Source organism: Martes martes, assembly GCF_963455335.1.
Source record: "Martes martes genome assembly, chromosome: 15".
In the NCBI taxonomy this organism is placed as follows: domain Eukaryota; kingdom Metazoa; phylum Chordata; class Mammalia; order Carnivora; family Mustelidae; genus Martes; species Martes martes.
The window spans coordinates 56,330,722-56,349,054 of NC_137903.1; the positions used below are offsets into that span (position 1 = coordinate 56,330,722).

The 18,333-nt window shown below is 35.2% G+C and overlaps 1 protein-coding gene across 2 annotated transcripts in view; it reads right to left on the reverse strand.

Annotated features, from left to right (window-relative positions):
• The window catches only part of PPP2R5A (protein phosphatase 2 regulatory subunit B'alpha), a 140,749-nt gene that overhangs the window by 6,590 nt on the left and 115,826 nt on the right, over nucleotides 1-18,333 (reverse strand). For both annotated transcript variants that reach the window (XM_080824325.1, XM_080824324.1), the window contains exons 4-8: nucleotides 6,799-6,891; nucleotides 3,052-3,182; nucleotides 1,943-2,002; nucleotides 960-1,068; nucleotides 374-427 (exon numbers count right to left, since the gene is read on the reverse strand). In XM_080824325.1, the coding sequence (XP_080680451.1) occupies nucleotides 374-427; nucleotides 960-1,068; nucleotides 1,943-2,002; nucleotides 3,052-3,182; nucleotides 6,799-6,891 (447 nt within the window). The remainder of the gene's footprint in view (nucleotides 1-373; nucleotides 428-959; nucleotides 1,069-1,942; nucleotides 2,003-3,051; nucleotides 3,183-6,798; nucleotides 6,892-18,333) is intronic.

The following is an 18,333-nucleotide window of genomic DNA, read 5'->3' on the forward strand; positions in this document are numbered from 1 at the left end:
CCCCTCCCCCAGCTCATGTGTGCACTCTCTCTAAAAATAAATCTTTTGAAAAAGTGAATGAAGAATAAAAAGATTATCAGTGAAGATAATATGCATATAAAATTTCACTGCAGTCATTGGATCCTGTCATCACACATTTCAACTATGACATTTTAATATTAATCTATATTTAAGTTATTCAAGACACAACTTCTAACTTGTGAGAATTCCCCCTCCCAACACTGTTCTTTGAATGCAGATTAACTTAACATTCCTTCTAAATGACTCTAAAGTTAGTACTACTACTGTTTGACAACTTTACAAGGGTATAAAGAAAGCTATAACAAAATGCTACAATGTAGATTAGAGATATAAAAAGAAATAAACCACTTACTGGTTCTGTTAGTGTAGTATCCTTCTCCAGGAACTGTACGACACAGTAGGCTAGCTAAAATGTAAGGGACAGTTAATAAATACTATTGAATGAAACAACAGTGATACAGGATTTTTATATTTAGTTAACAAAAATGACTACCTCATTTTAATAAAGTTTACTCTGTATCTCAATACATAAACTCACAACTGTGTATATATACTCACAACTGTGTGATGTTTAACCTTGAAAGTAACTTTTAGGTAAAAAAAAAAGATGTTCTTTTTTCAGTAGTTACCTTCTAAACGTAAAGTTAAGTGAAATAGGACTAAAGCTAACATTTTAGTTTCAAAGTCAGGGCCCAGACCAGAAAAGGGGAAAACTTGGTATTATCTCTCCTATATTTATACTTAAAGTGTACTGAACTTACTTAATAAAGCTAAATATCATAATACTTTAAAGTTATAATGAAAATTTGCCCTGAGCAATTTATAAAGCAAATTGCTTAATTATACCTACAATTCCTTCCTCAATATTTCTCCATTTCTCTGCCTTTATATCAGCGTCTGAAACAATATTCATTTGATTTGAAATGTCTGAAACTTACCTGAGCATGAAACAAAGCTAATCCTTTTGCAGTATGCATAGGAATAAGAACCTTCATTAGAAATTGTTTATGTTCTGCTTTCAGTGGCAATGCAAAGCCATTGATAATACTGGAGGGAAAAAAAGGCAGGGGGAAGGGTTAAGTAGTTACTACTTTATTTCCAAAAATTATATCCATGAGTATATAAGGAACAGTGTTCTGCTTCAACCCTGGTATTGAATGACTTACCCATCTTCAAACTAGTCTGGTTCCTCTAAGTCATTCAATGATCCCAAAAGAGAACTGGACTGCCAATTAAAGTCCCACTAAATAATTTCTGTCTTTATTTTCTATAAAGCCCATCACTTCATACATTATTGCCTTTATTCTCCTACATAAAGCCACAGGGAAATCAGTATCACAATGCTGTTAAAACGTACAATATTTTCTGAAGCGAAAAATATTTTCTGAACTCTGAAGTTTCCCTACTTTGCTGAAAAATCTGAAATTAAGTATTTTCTCCATAATCATTCTCTAACTATAAATAGAGAGGGCCTCATCTTCTCAAGTTAATACTGCTGTGTGATGAATAAGGAAGGCAAAATGTTCACATAAACTAAAAGGCTCCGAAAAGAACAGATAGATTAGGACTGGCCTATCAATGTCTCAACAAGAATTCTTATAAGTTTATCAAAATTCATTATAGTTTACTTCATTTCTTCCCAATCAGATCCTATAAATTTCTGAGGCAGTCTGGTAAGATCAGGCATAAAACATGCCACAGCTTCAAAAGCAGGCAGCCTATTCTAAAACAGATGTCTTGCATGGCAAGTACTTTATTATGCTGACCGCTTAAAAGCTATAAAAAGAATTCAGTTGAGAAACTATGTCTTGTGCTCTATATTTAAACTCTAAAATACGAAATAATTTCTCCAACCCCAGCTTGGATTCTAATACATAAAACATTCAAAGTTCTCTCTTTAAAAACAAAAAAACCGACTTACCTTCCTAATATTTCAAGGAGTTCAGCAACACCATTGAAATGTTCTGTTTCATATATAAACCTGAATTTAAAATAAAGATAGATATAATAAAAACTCAAACATTAGTAAACTAAACTAAGAGAAGAGGCAGGAAGGTCAAGAAATCAGTCCTAAGGGCAACTATAAGAAACATACAAGCATGCTTCAGGAATTCTTTGTAAAACTATTTTGTCCCAAATTAGTGACTTCTTTCGCTAAAACTAGCCATAATGATAATGGAATATTAGTTCACCTGGAATATTTTATTTTGCTTAAAAATTTAAAAGATGGGTTTTCTCAAGGAAATACTTTTCAAAATAGGAAACTTCCACCCATAGGAAAATCCAAGAGAAAAGGACCCATATATCATAAAAACATTTTTATTCATAGCTTTGCAAAACCTAAACTATACAGACTGCCTAGCTTTCCAAGATTAGGCTTGCTGTTAAAGCAGGAAGTCAAAAACTCAAATGACTACAGGACAGGGAAGGTGTTAAATGAGTAAAGTATACTAGGAGAGGAGGACAGACCTGCAGAAAGATGCTCTCTCTAGAGGAGACAGCTGTTACTGGTTTCTAATTGTTACAACACGGGAATGCCAGCCTAATTCTGCCAGATTTCCAATTAACACAAACCAAACTTGAAATGTGGGTATATTAAAGCTAAATCTCCTCATCAGAAGCAACTACTTAACACAGGATCATTTATAAAGGAGTCAAAATACAGGCTCCATATAAATTTAGCTTTGTCAGAAAAACAAATGAAAGTACTTTCAAGATCAAATGATTTTAACAGTATTTATACATATTTTTTAAACAAAAAGCTCAAATAGGTAACTAGACAAATTCAATAAATTTTAAATATGAACCTATTACCTATTAAAAAGTATTACCTATTAAAAAGTCTTCATTACATGAGAAGTAGGTTGCAAGTTTTAAAAAGTTACATGCAATCAAATGACACCCACAAAATGACTCAAATACTAATAATGTTAACAGAGTTCAGATACTAAAAGTTAATCTAAAGGAACTGGAATAAAAAACACATGAGGGGGGAAAAAAGTGCTATATATGAATATAGGACCAGTTTACCTGAGGAAAATGTTGTTAATTTGTTTTCTGATGAATGCTCTTAATCCAAGAAATTTCCCATAAATTCGGTGCAGAACAGTCTTCAGGAAGTCACGTTCTCTGGGATCTTCACTATCAAAAAGCTCCAGGAGCTTTAAAAAAAATCTGAGAAATTACTTTTTAAAAATAATTGAGCTAAAACTTCACTTTATTCTAATTTGATTTAGAGATAACCCATGAAATCTTACAAAAATTTTTTTTAAAGATTCTTAAAGATTCTGCCTTAGGTTGACTTTATTCTTGATAAATATTGAGGCTAAAGAAATCTAAGGAGTATTTCTTTTCACTTCATTTCAAAAAACAACATAATATAAACTCTACAAAAAAGTGGGATTTTTTTTTTTGCCTTGCCACTCATCTTAAAATTCTATCCTGTTCTTGACGACTAACCATGGCTCATAATTTTAGAGTGTTGAAATTTGAGATTTTTAATGCTAGTAATTTAAAACTACATACAAAGATCTTAAGCTTGCAAACCGCAAGTTATTATAAATAAATGAAGTTTAAAAAATACATATCTGCAAATGAGTATTTACGGTTTACTAGAAAGAACAAACCAAAGCTCTTTTGTGATTTTACACTAAAAATCAAGTCTGCAGATCAAAAAGTGGTATTACTGTATTTTAAATAAAACACTGGATTTTCTTAGGAAAAATTTTAAAATACTCCCTATCTATAGAATATAATTTTGTATATGAAGTCATCAAGAAATTCTATGTTCTGTACTTTGATATTGATAATTACAGTCAAGATGGCAAGCTCTGAACCTCATATCAAAGTTCTTTTCCCATTCTGTCTTAAATTATGTGTAACTGTTTACATATGCATCTCTTCTACTAGAGTATTTTTTGAGGGTGGTGATGCCTTTAGTCATATTTATATACCCCTCAACAAATGTCTGGTTTATAGTTTGTATTTTTTGTTCACTAGGTTATTAAAATCCTGAATGAGGCTCCAGCCAAAAATATCCAGAGTATAAGAATTTGTTTATATACCTAATAACTTCAGTTCAAATTATTCTAATTAAAAATGGCTAACCTACTCACTTGAGACACTCAAATCCAAGTTTCTGATGTTGGGTTTACTTATAAGATAAGCTTTCAAATTAATAAAAGGGGCCCTTTATTGTTAAGGCTGACATGTTTAATTCAAGAACAAATATAATCTAGTATAAATTGATCCTCAGGAAAAAAAACTAGAGAATAGCTGATAGCCAAGTTTCAAATCTATTTAAAGAAACCTATTCTGAAGTATTAATTTAAATAAAATACTCTATTTAGAAATATAAATAGATATAAATATAAATTCATGTAATAAAACACATACAAACCTAGTCCTCAGGAAATTGTTTCTCATTCTGGCTGTTATATCTAACTGCTTTTAAGGGTAATTAATAACCTCTGAGCTTTTTCATCATTGATAAAATGAGGAAGGTTAAAACTAATCTTGTTGGGGAGTCTGGGTGGCTCAGTGGGTTAAGCTCTGTCTTCAGCTTGGTCATGGCCTCAAGATCCCGTGACCGAGCCCCGTATTGGGCTCTCAGCTCAGCAGGGAGTCTGCTTCCCCCCCCCCCGCCTGCCTCTCTGCCTACTTGTGCTCTCTCTCTATCAAATAAATAAATCAATAAATCTTAAAAAAAAAAAGAGTCTTGTTTTTATTTAAATGAAGGTAATATCATAGTCTAGTTCTAATCCTAATTGTCCCAGCTACTAGCTGTGTGGAATTAGACATGGTCTAGTTCTTTATATAAAAGCATATAAGGACAGTGCCTGGCACATAAAATATGCCCTCAATAATTCTTAGCTTCCTTTTTTCTTCTGAAATTCTGTGACTTGAATATAACTTGGAATTACGCAAGTGTTTTTTCTCTTGAAAACGATGAGTATCCACATTTATACTTAAGGTTTTTTTTCCTGTACTTCTAAGCCTTAAAATTACCTGTAATCAAATAATTTCAAAATATAAAACCTGAGAATTCCCTTATATACAAAAGTATCATAATAAGAATAACTAAGAGAAGTGATGTATGAAAGCACAGTCATCTAAACTGCTAAGAACAAATTATTGGGCTTTATAGCTTCTCAGGTAATTCAGATATTTAGAGAAGGTAGAAAAGGTAGAAAATGGGTCCCACTCTACCAGTTTTCTTCCTGTTCCCCCTCAAACCCATGGAATAATCCAGCAGCAGAAACACCTCGAGCTCCAGACTGTATACTATATTCCTTCTATAGCACACAAGAGCTACAAAAGGACATAAATATGTATTCATTTGCAATTACCAAAATAACAAAGCTCCATCTAATCTTATTTCTACTTGTGAATGAAATGTAAATTTTACTGTTAGCACACACCTAATATTTCTTCGTAATTTATGAGGAGCTGCTTGAATGGGTGAAGGACATATTTTGACAATATTCTCCATTAATCAGTACACTCACAGCAACTAGTAAGAATACTTTATGTGAGGTCCGAGGTAGTTATAAATGACCAAAAATGAACTCCAACTATGTGGGACTCATGTTTGTAGAATCTTTATCATACACTGGTGGTTAAGAGGATAGGAAAGGTCCTAGCGATTTTAATCCCAGCCTTAGCACTGGGTTCATCACCACCTTCTCACTCATCTTCTCTTTCTTGAAAATGGAAGTAACTCTCGAAGAAGAGAGTATCAAATTCCTAATGAGACCTTACATACTGAGATAAATTTCCAGAGGAAAAAAATGAACCTAGAAAGACCTGGTCTCCTTCACAATCTTGTCTAGGTCCAGCCAATTCCCCATAATTAAAAAGAGGCTTTTACATTGTTGAAAAGATTTTGAAAATAAAAATGAACACATTCTGAGAAATTAATTTTCAGTATGTAGGTTCCAAAAAATAATAGCTAGTAACCAATTAATAAAATAAAAGAAGGGGGAGCCTGGGTGGTTCAGTCATTTGAGCAGCCGATTCTTGACTTCAGCTCAGGTCCTGATCCATGATCTCAGGGGACTGAGCCCTGTGTCAGGCTCAGTGACCATCAGGGAGTCTGTCTGAGCCTCCCTCTCCTGCTCCTCCCCCCACTTGTGTGTGCATGCTCTCTCTCTCAAATAAATCTTTAAAAAAAAAAAAAAGAATAAATAAAAGAAGGTATCACACTATGTTTCACTATCTCCTTTTCTTCTTAAAGATCCCATTTATCTGTGGCTTAGGAACTGGGTGGCTAGAATGCCTAAGGTGGGAAGGGGAAAGGAAAAAGGAAAGGTCACTGGTAATTAATAACAGGAAAGGATCCTAACCCCAAACTCCCAACAATGATTCCATTTCTACTTTTCCTCTGTCATTTCAAAGTCACAATGCTTAAAACATATGTCAAAGTTCAAGTTCAAAGACTTAAAAATTTAAAAGAAGGCTTCTTGCCTTTAGATTGAATGGTCGTACCAGATTTTTTCAGATTGTGCAGAAAGGCTCGCTTTCTGGTCTTTAAAAGTAACTAAGAGAATTCAGTATTGGATAAGATAATTCAACTGACTTCATTAGAAGCTCACTCTTGATTAAAATACTCTGATATTGTCAAAGCTACTTCACCTTTACCCTGATTGTCTGGCAAGAGTATTAAATGCTGTTAAAGTGAAATAACCATTTAAGTTCTGAAAGACTATTTTAATCACAAATTAATAAATCATTGCTAAGACGAACATAAGAAAATTTAAGACATTAAGAATTCCTTACCTGTTGGACAAATTTCTGATCAATGTATCGCTTTGCAATGCTAGGCTGGAAATCAGGGCTCTCCAAAAATCTTAAGAAGAATTCATACACCAACTATGAAAGAAAGTCAAATAGAAGCTAAGATGATAACTATAAAAATTTACCCTAATTTATCCCTTCATACCAAACATACCTCCCCTACCACCCTAGAAGGGAGATTTTCAACCTCATTGGAAAATGTGATGAGTTGGTAAGATACTTAAAAACTAAATATATATTCACAATTTGGCCTCCTAAGCTAGTACATTTGGGGATTTACTGCTTTATATCACTTGTTGAAACTGAAATTATAGGAGCTAGAAAATAAAAATGACACCTATAAAATATTTAGGAAAGACTATTTTGCAGTCCATACTCACTGGGAACTGTGTTCTTTCTCCACTGGACTCCCAACCCACCTCAATTTAATATCCAGATTTCTTTAAATACAGGATCAGAAACCCCCAGATAAGAATAAACTGAATTGTAAGGGGAAGTGTATCAATAAAAATAAAAAGCAAAAAACTTCACATCTTTCTATAAAACTATAGTAGGAAGAAATTAAATCAAAACCAGCACACCTTATTTACATTTACGAAGTAATGAACTAAATTATTTAAGTTCAGGGTTCAGGAAGGAATGTTTGTTTATCACAGTGAATATACTAGAAGTCACAGCAGGATGTCTACTTAAGCATCAGCATCTTGGGGTACCAGGGTGGCTAAAGTTAAGCATCCGACTCTTAGTTTCAGCTCAGGTTATGAGCACAGGGTCGTGAGACTGAGCCCCTCACTGAGCTCTATGCTGGGTGTGGAGCCTGTTAACCTCCCCCCACCTCCCTTCTCTTAAAAAAAAAAAAATATATATATATATATACACACACACACACACACACACTTAAATATATGTAAACATATATACATTTATATATATGTATATACATATATGAGTGTCAGGCATCTTAAAAGTAATAGGAAATGTTCATTTGTGGTCACAAGTGAGAATTAAAAGTAAGATTTAGGGCGCATGGGTGGCTCAGTTGGTTAAGTATCTACCTTTGGCTCAGGTCATGATCTCTGGGTCCTGGAACTGAGTCCTGCATCAGATTCCCTGCTCAACAGGGAGCCTGCATCTCCCTCTCCCTCTGTCCCTCCTCCTGACCCTGCCCTCTAGTGATGTCTCTCTCTCTTCTCTCAAATAAATAAAATCTTAAAAACCACAAAAAGTAAGGTTTAGTTCAACTTGCCTCCATCACAGCTGCATCTGTCTTTTAAGAAGAAAGGAAAACACACTAAAGTTTTTCTTTTATTGTAACCTAACAGCTATAAAATGTAGAAGTATAGCCCCCAAATGTACCTTAATTTATTAGCTATCAAACAACACATTAATCTAGTGCCCTAAAAATAAAAAAGGAAGACTACATCCCAAAGTAGAAACATTCAATAAACATTTTGATCACAAAATGATAAACATCAGGCCACATACAGAAGGGAGAAATAAATTTACAGACATCACAACACACAAAAAAAGCACTACCAGATCGGGGCCTTATCATTCACCATAGAATAACAAATTTTTACTATTGAATTCAATAATATTCTAAGCCTAACAACAGTTTTGGGAGTTGAATAAATGTTGTTTTTGCCCAGTGCATCTTTGACCAACTATCCAAAGGAGTGATGCTTATCTGGTCTAATTATTATCTTTTAGCTGTTCAGTATGACACTGTAATATGAAAACAGAAATTGATACCAGTTTTTATTTATAAATAATCTTCTAATCAATCAACTACACAAATAATTTTGCTTTGGGTTGCACACATGCAAAAAGATACAGAAAATGATCAGAGTCCTCTGAAGAGTCAGTATAGTCCCACAGGCTGCTACAGAGTTTCACTGGCAGAACCTACTCAGGGTCTATATATTTTTTTTTTAAGATTTTTTTTTTTTTTAATTTGGCAGAGATCACAAGTAGGCAGAGAGGCAGGCAGAGAGAGAGGAAGGGAAGCAGGCTCCCCGCTGAGCAGAGAGCCCGATGTGGGGCTGGATCCCAGGACCCTGAGATCATGACCTGAGCCGAAGGCAGAAGCTTTAACCCACTGAGCCACCCAGGCACGCCAGGGCCTATTTTTCATGTCCAATCCTGTCCTACTGTGATATTGTGATATGAGAAAATATATACTTGGTCTTCATCTGTGGTTATTGCCACAGAGCTCCTAAAACCTTGAAATTTCCTGAGTAGGAGTAAGAGATACATTTTTTTGTTGTGTGTAAGAAGCCCCTCTCAAACGTGCTGGAGTTTAGGTTAATGTGATAACTCCAGGAGCATGAAAGTCTGGTTATCACAGGAAACAATGTGATGATGAGAGAGTTGAAACTTTCAGTCCCAACTCCCCATCCTCCAGGGAGGGAAGAGAGGCTGGAAATTGAGTTCAATCACCACTGGCCAGTTACTTAATGAATCATGTTCACCTAATGGAACAACCATCAGAATCCTCAACAAAGGGTTTTGGAGAACTCCTGGGTTTGGGAACACACCAAGGTGATGGGAGAGTGGTACATGGAGCCCCCTTTTCATACCTTAATCTATGCATCTCTTTCATTTGGCTGTTCCTGAGCTGTAACCTTTATAATAAACTCGCAAGTAACAGTAAGTGTTTCCCTGTGTTCTGTGGGCTATGGCAAATTTTCAAACCAGAGGAGTGGGCTGTGGGAAACCCAGACTTAGAGCCAGCTCGGCAGAAGTACAAGAAATCAAGACTCGTGACTACCATGTGAAGTAGAGCGTGGTCTCATGGGACTGAGCCCTTAACTTGTGCCTCTGTGGTAACTCTGGGTCATTAGTGTCATAAATGAATAAACTGTAAGACACCCAGTTGGTGTTCAGAGAACTGATAAATTTCTTGGTGTGGGAAATCAACACATTTGGTGTTAGAAGTTTTCCCTACAGCTACATAGTGTGAAGAGATACTGGACACTGTACAGCTCCGAAAAAGCTCATTCACTTGTTAGGGAAAGAAGACAAAACTAGAAATATATAAAATGGTATACACACAAAAATTGTATGGCACAGGGGCACCTGGGTGGCTCAGGCAGTTGGGAATCTCACTCTTGGTATCAGCTCAGGTCATGATCTCAGGATCACAAGATCAATTCCCGTGTTGGGCTCTGCACTCAACAGGGAGTCTGCTTGAGATTCTCTCCCCCTCTGTCCCTCTGCACAGCTTGTGTTAATTAATTAATTCTTAAAACATGTATGGCACAGACTGAGTGGAGGAGACCTTTAGAAAAAGGTTTTATCATTGTGGAATGAAGTCAGTAAGAAAAGTTTTAAGGAGGACACGCAACTTGAGCCCTATATTTGATTTGATTGTGCATAAGCCAAGAAGAAAAAGGGCTTATTAAAGAAAGGTAGGACATGTCTTGAGAAGCAGATGGTGTAGGGTATGGGTTGGTGGGTATGGAATCAGAGGCTCAGAATCTTCATGCAGATGCCTAGTTGAGTGGAAGTTAAGATTTGTGGTAAGGTGGGACCAGGTTAAACATGAGTCAAGTATGGCATGCATTAGCCTATATACTCTACCTCTGAAGATCTGCATCAGATATATATGGCTTAAGGCTTAATACTATTAAGAGTAATCACATGTCTTTTGGGAGACTTGCACATCATCAAGCTGAATCCTCTAAATCACATACTCATTGAAACATATGCCCATAACAGATACCACATTATTATTTCCTACATAGTTTTCATCTCCATCATTTACCTAACACAGTGAACATTAAGTGACCAGTCAAGATTAGCAGCAAATTGCTTTTATGCAGCCAACTTAGCACCACTGAAGAGATAACAAAAGGTTATCTAATAAACACATGCTGAGTAATGCCAAACAGAAGTAAACACTAGTGATCTACAGAGCTGAAAATCTTCAAGATGGCACAATTAAGACTATGCTTCTATAAAATGGCACCCTGTGTCCCCACTGTCACTCTCTCTATACTCTATCCGGCATTACTTTTTTTCTTGTATTTATCATACCCTGACATATTATTATTATTTATTCTTTTCCACTAGGATATAAAAGATTTTGCTTATTAGTTTACCCCCAATATTTAGAACAATGCCTTGAATACAATATTTACTGAATGAATAAAAAATCATAGTTGTGGAGCACTGCTTCTGTGTAATTACTAAAGTTTCTCTATATTCTCCTATATAAAGAAATACTTTGCTCTAAGAATCTAAGAAACAGTGCTTCACAGAACAATAGATACTGTCAGCAATGGATTCATTTCTTTAGTAAACTGGCAAATGTCACATATGTTCAATGTACGGCTGGTCGTCCTACTTCTGTGAACAAAAAAATACCCTAAAAGATAAAAGGTAAGTACAAAATGTAAAAAGATAACTAAAGGTGGGTAATTTACCATTCTACTCCATAATGACCATGTCTTTCCTAGGTAGTTAGAATATGTAAAATTCTAATCTTCACCAATAAAAGATTTTAGAAGAAGGTACAGCAAAAACAACATAGATGATTTAAGTATCTGAAAATAAGATCTATACAAAAAAGCTAAAGGAACTGGAAATGTTTGGCCCACAGAGGCAAAAAGTTTTCTAAGAAGAAACTTTAATAAACTGTATATAAACAAAAGGCTCTCTCTTCAAGGAATATGGTGGCCCAATGTTTTCCAAACTCTATTAAGAGAAAACGAATTAAGTTTTTTTTAAAGATTTTATTTATTTGTCAGAGAGAAAGAGAAAGAGCACAAGCTGGGGAGCAGCAGGCAGAGGGAGAAGCAGGCTCCCTGCTGAGCAAGGAGCCTGATGCAGGCTCGATCCCAGGACTCTGGGGTCATGCATGACCTGAACCTAAAGCAGAGGCTTAATCCACTGAGCCACCCATGCATCCCAATTTAAATGGGCTTTAAAATTGATTTAATATATGAAAGAATTCATGTAAGACTTAACATACACTGAACTAAATGAGATATTTCATATTAAGTGCCTGAACACTGAATTTTTTTTTTCTTTTAAAGATTTTATTTATTTATTTGACAGAGAGAGATCACAAGTAGGCAGAGAGGCAGGCAGAGAGAGAGAGGAGGAAGCAGGCTCCCCGCTGAGCAGAGAGCCCGATGTGGGACTCGATCCCAGGACCCTGAGATCGTGACCTGAGCCGAAGGCAGAGGCTTAACCCACTGAGCCACCCAGGTGCCCCCTGAACACTGAATTTAAGGGCTATCTGAATGTGAAGAGGTGTACACTGTAAAATGTTTATGTTCCCAGTTTAAATTTCTAATTGTAGAGGTCACAAAGAAGTTTCTAGTCCCTAAAATGCAGGATATTCCTAAAAAAAGAAAGGTCTATGTTTTAGTCAGTACCCTACATAAAATAATTACATCTTAAGTATCTGTGCCACTAAAGAAAATAACTAATAAAAGAAAATTAAAATACTACATAATCTGCCTGTATTCCAGACTAATACAGCAGCCAAGCCTCCCTAATTATTTAAAAGTCAGTATACAGAGAATTACAATCTTGTTTGTCCTCAATAAATACAAAGAAATAATGCTTAGGAAAGAAATAAAAAATAATTTATAACTCTTAATTAGTAATTACCATATATTAATACATTTTGTAAATTAAAAGATGACCAGTCACCTACTACTAGAACAGTTTTTCTTTTGTTCCTTTTTTCTTTCTTTATTTCATTTATTCCATTTTTCCATTGCTCATTAGTATTTCCATTACAGAGTGGAAAAAAGTAAAAAGAAAAACTATAAATTAGCACATTGTTAGGAAATTCATGAACAGGGTTGGGAAAACAAAATTTTGAAAGGTTTTGAAATTGCTTATTATTCCCCTCATTAATTTAATGCTTGTTTTTCATCCCATCAAATCAATTTCTAAAATCAAGTATCTGACAAGCTAAATGTAAAATGTAAACTTTTAATATAGAACAAAAAATTCTGGGTAAACTGATTTAAAGTACATTAACAAAAGAAAAACTTTCATTGAGCAAATTTCCTCAGTGCTACAACTGTTTATAATCTCATTTATCAGAGCAGCTTTAATATTCCACCCTAAAAAAAGATGATTAAATAATGATGTAGCAACTATATTCTGACAGATTCTATAAATCAGCTCACTCAGGATTCAATAGTTTCTGATGCCCCTAGACCATTTAATTGCCAAATTTTAAAACTGTACACCAAATTTTAGTTATGAGAAAGATTAACTATAAACATATGGATATCTAGGGCAGAATCTTTTCATTGGGGTCATGGATATATGAAAATTTGTGTGTCTCTGTGTATTCTGTCTTGGGAGAAAACCATTTTTTAAAAATCATATTTTGAAAGCGACTCACCACCTACCTCCTAAAATGTTAAACTGCTAGTTTCAGGGAATTCAAATGAAAGCTCAAATCATACCAGTGAAAAATAGAAAGCATATTGTTTGTTTGGCTAAATTTTCACTGTTAATTTCCATGAGCATACAAAAATATCTTAATGGAGATACTAATTTTAGAAATTCAAAGACTGAGGAAACTTTTTCAGATTATCCAACTACATGTGATTAAAAAAGATATACTCAGCTCATGAGAATTTCATGTTTTTAAAACCTTTGCATTATTAAATATAGTATATCATTAATTTTATATCAACTATGGTCTCAAATTTTACATGAACTGGTGTATGATGCTATTAAAAAAGTTTTTCAATTCAGATTTTCTAGTTCTATAAGCTCTAATGTGCTGATAAATCTTAAAAATTTTATCAGCTTTTGCTAATCCCAGGATTCCTCTTTCACTTTATTTAGACATATATATGCTAGAAAGAATAAATAAATAAAAGAGGTAGACCATTGCTTAAAGTGTCCCAAAGAGTGTAACACATAAATTTCTTTCTTTGTCTTTTAAAATAAAATGGAGGGGCGCCTGGGTGGCTCAGTGGGTTAAAGCCTCTGACTTCGGCTCAGGTCATGATCTCGGGGTCCTAGGATTGAGCCCCGCATTGGGCTCTCTGCTCAGCAGGGAGCCTGCTTCTCTGCCTACTTGTGATCTCTGCCAAGTAAATAAATAAATATCTTTTAAAAAAAATAAATAAATAAAATGCAATGACCACTAAAAATGCAAGTACTGGCAAAATAAAAATCAACAATGTAATTAGAAGCAACAGCTAGCACCCACATATAAAGCAGGGTTTCTCTCTACCTCCCAGGAACTATACAGAAAAGAGCTGATGTTGGTCGTTATCCATCCTATTGTCATTAAAAACATAAAAACATATCATTTTCTCATTTTACTCAAGACAGACTCTTCCCTCCAATGATTCTAGCCTGTGGCAGGCATAGTTGGTTGACTAATATAATACCCATTCCCTTCCTCTCACCTGTCTCTAATACTCACTGTCAGTGTGCTTTACAACTAGAGTAACCGAAAAAGGAAAAAGGGAATGGAAATAAGATGAACAACAGTCCAACAGGGGGGAAAAAAAAAAGATTAAAAAAGAAATAAGGGGGCACCTGGGTGGCTCAGTGGGTTAAAGCCTCTGCTTTCAGCTCAGGTCATGATCCCAGGGTCCTGGGATGGAGCCCCACATTGGGCTCTCTGCTCAGCGGGGAGCCTGCTTCCCTCCTCTCTCTCTCTGCCTGCCTCTCTGTCTACATGTGAGCTCTCTCTGTCAAATAAATAAATAAAATCTTAAAAAAAAAAAGAAAGAAGACTTTAAGAGAAAGTAAAAGACACAGAGAGTCAAAGAAGAGCCAACACATGAATAGCTGCCACCCCCAAGAAGAAAAACAAAGCAGTGTAACTAAAAAGAAATATTAAAAACTATTACTGAAGAAAACATTTCAGAAATAAAAATAAAAGTGGGTGGCTCAGTGGGTTAAAGCCTCTGCCTCTCTGCCTATCAAATATACAAATAAAATCTTTAAAAAAAATTTTAAGTGGGTTTTTATAGTAAAAGAGTACTATTCAACTGAGAAAATTTATCTAGAAAAATCAACACTTATGTATGGCCAGTAAAGCACTTGGCCATTAAAGGAAAAATATTCTTTAGGCATCTAAGCAAAAAAAAAAAAAAAACCCCGGGACGCCTGGGTGGCTCAGTTGGTTAAGCAGCTGCCTTCGGCTCAGGTCATGATCTCAGCGTCCTGGGATCGAGTCCCACATCGGGCTCCTTGCTCGGCGGGGAGCCTGCTTCTCCCTCTGCCTCTGCCTACCACTCTGTCTGCCTGTGCTCGCTCGCACTCTCTCTCTAACAAATAAATAAATTACAAAAAAAAAAAATTAAAAAAAAAAAAAAAACACCCCGTCTTTATATAAGGGACAGAAAATCAAACTGAAATCAGTAGACAATGGAATAACATATTTAAGGTACCTAAGGAAATATGAATCAACAATCTTATATCAAATCAGGTTGATCTTTAAAAATTAAAGCTACACACAAACTGCTGTTGTACATGCAAAAACTCAGGGAATAATATTTTCATGAGTTCTGCTACTAAAGAATGCGCTCCAGGGCTGCCTGGACGGCTAAGCTGGAAGAGTATGTTACTCTTGATCTCAGGGTTTGTGAGTTTGACCCCCACACTGGGTGTAGAGATTACTTAAATAAATAAAAACTTTAAAAAAAATGAACTCCAAATTACCAGAAAATGATTAGAGGAATTCTGACATAAGGATTAATGGTAAAATTAAATACATTACCTCTAGAACTAATAAAAAGCAATGGGCATAAAGGTAATAAAATAGTAGTATACAAGAGTTACATGTTCTAACCATGTTAAGTATTATATAATAATACAAATATAAAGTTGAGGAAGGGGATGAAGAAGAGTGTATGGAAAGCAGAAGCTTTGAATTGCTATATATGTATTTTCTGTGAGAGTAAATGGATTATTACTTTACATTACAGGTTAGGTAATTAGGAAGTGGAAGATGAGACTACTTGATAATTTCAGTATTTTCCATGCTAGGGAACCAATAAATTAACAATAAGAGAAAGAACCAAGGGTATTATATATCATCTAAAGGTATCAGCATAAAGATAACAATAAAAACAAAAATATACTTCTTCCCACACACCAAAAGTACTTATCTTTTAAGAAAACAGAACAGAAAACAAACAGTATAGTTTAAAAAACTGTGCTAGTTTCTGTGCATACATTATCCCATTCAATCCTTATACGATCCTGTTTTATTCCAGTTTTATAAAGGAAGATGCAGAGAAATTAAGCAGCTTAACCAGGTCACACAGGTAGAAAAGTATAAAAACTGGGATTTAAGTAGAGGTCTGTCACCAGAATAATTTCTATTTCACCATGCTTTGTAATAATTCTCCTACTTATTAGAATTTGTATATATAAATTTTTGTTACACTTAACTAAGGCATACCATTAAAAACTCACTTATGAGGGCTAAAAAAGAAAAAGTATGGCTAGCTGAATTATTTGGAAGATCTAATTTACTGGTGTTACAATGAAGCTAAAAAGGTATGAACTAAGCCTCATTAAGAATTGGTGTGTATTTACTTTAGGGCCACAGACGATAACAGAGGCACTAAAGCTTTTAAAAATCAAGTGCAAGTACTCTGGAGTAATACTTGAGTTGTAAAACTAATTTGGCTGTTTATTACTTACATAATCTTAGGCAGGATTCTTAATCTCTTTTAGCTTCATATAAGCTTTTCTATAAAATATGAAAAATATTTTTAAAAATTTTTATTTAAATTCAATTTAGTTAGCATACAGTGTCTTATTAGTTTCAGGGGTAGAATTTAGGATTCATCATCTGCATATAACACCCAGTGCTCATTACATCAAGTGCCTTCCTTACTGCCCTTCACCAACCCCCTTACCCTAAAATGTGAGTATTATGGTATCACCAAAAGGATTAAATGAGATAATGTATATAAAGCAGTTGTCACTATCTCTGAAACATGTAAGTGCTCAATAGTTATTGGTATTGCTATAATATAGTTAATCATGATCAGCAGTCTTATAAATTGAGTACCATTGGTTATGTGTAACCTTCATTAAATTCTCTAGAAAAACATACTGTGCTTGCCTGCAGATTTCAGGTCATTAACATTATTTTTAAAATATAAAACTTATTTGAAGCATTAAAGGCAAGAGTCCTTTGAACTTTTACTTTCTCCCTCAGAGCCTTGCTTAAAAATAAGTGTCATTTGAATACTCTCAGAGTATATTTTAAGTAGACAACTGGAGAACAAAAATCAATGATCATAAAGACTAGATTTATAAAAACATGTGCAAAAGAAACACTATACACATGTGAGTATAATATTTTTATGGCTATAATGGAATCTTTGTTAACAGTTTCTAAGTAGTATAAGATGATCTACCCTGAATTCTACCTAAAGAGTTCTGGTTACTAAAGCATGAACTAAAGTAGTGCCAGTGTGATTCTACTGAGTGAACCCTAAATGACATTATATTAAAGCCACATATCTGAGGGTAAGTTTGAATGACCTGAGCCAAAGGCAGAGGCTTTAACCCACGGAGCTACCCAGGCATCCCTGTAATAAGTTTTTATTATCAATTTTCCAATTACATCTGAGATGTGAACTGTCACACAATGGCATTAAGTCAGAAAGACTATCCCTCCTTCAGTCTCAACTAAATAGAAGTGCTCCTGATAGACACTAATGGATGGCACAGTGAGGACTTTAGTGAACTTGCAGACCCACAAAAACAACCCAAAACAATGTAAGCTGGCATAAGAAAGAATAAGTGAATGTAAAGGTAGATCAACAGAGATTATGCAGGAGCACCTGGGGGTGGGGGACTCAGTTACTCAAGAGTCTGCTTTTGGCTCAGGTCATGATCCCAGGACCCTGGGATTGAGCCCATGCGGGGGGTGGGAGTGGGGGTCTCTGCTTCTCCCTCTCCCTCTGCCCCACCCCTCGCTTGTGCTCTCTTTTTCAAATAAATAAAAATCTGAAAAAAATTCATTAAAAAAAATACATCATGGAAAAAAAAAAAAACATCATGGGATGGAGCCCCGCATCGAGTTCTCTGCTCAGCGGGAAGCCTGCATCCTCCTCTCTCTCTGCCTGCCTCTCTGCCTACTTGTGATCTCTATCTGTCAAATATATAAATAAAATCTTAAAAAAAAAATACTCATAAGGGGGAATGCAAACTAGTGCAAGAACTGTGGAATGCAGTATGGAGGTTCCTCAAAAAATTAAAAACAGAACTACTCTACAATCCAGTAATTACACTACTGGGATTTACCCAAAGAATACAAAAACACTAATTCAAAAAGATATATGGGGGGCGCCTGGGTGGCTCAGTGGGTTAAAGCCTCTGCCTTCAGCTCAGGTCATGATCTCGGGGTCCTGGGATTGAGCCCCACATCAGGCTCTCTGCTCAGCGGGGAGCCTGCTTCTTCCTCCTCTCTCTCTGCCTGCCTCTCTGCCTACTTGTGATTTCTGTCTGTCAAATAAATAAATAAAATATTAAAAAAAAAAACAAGATCTATGC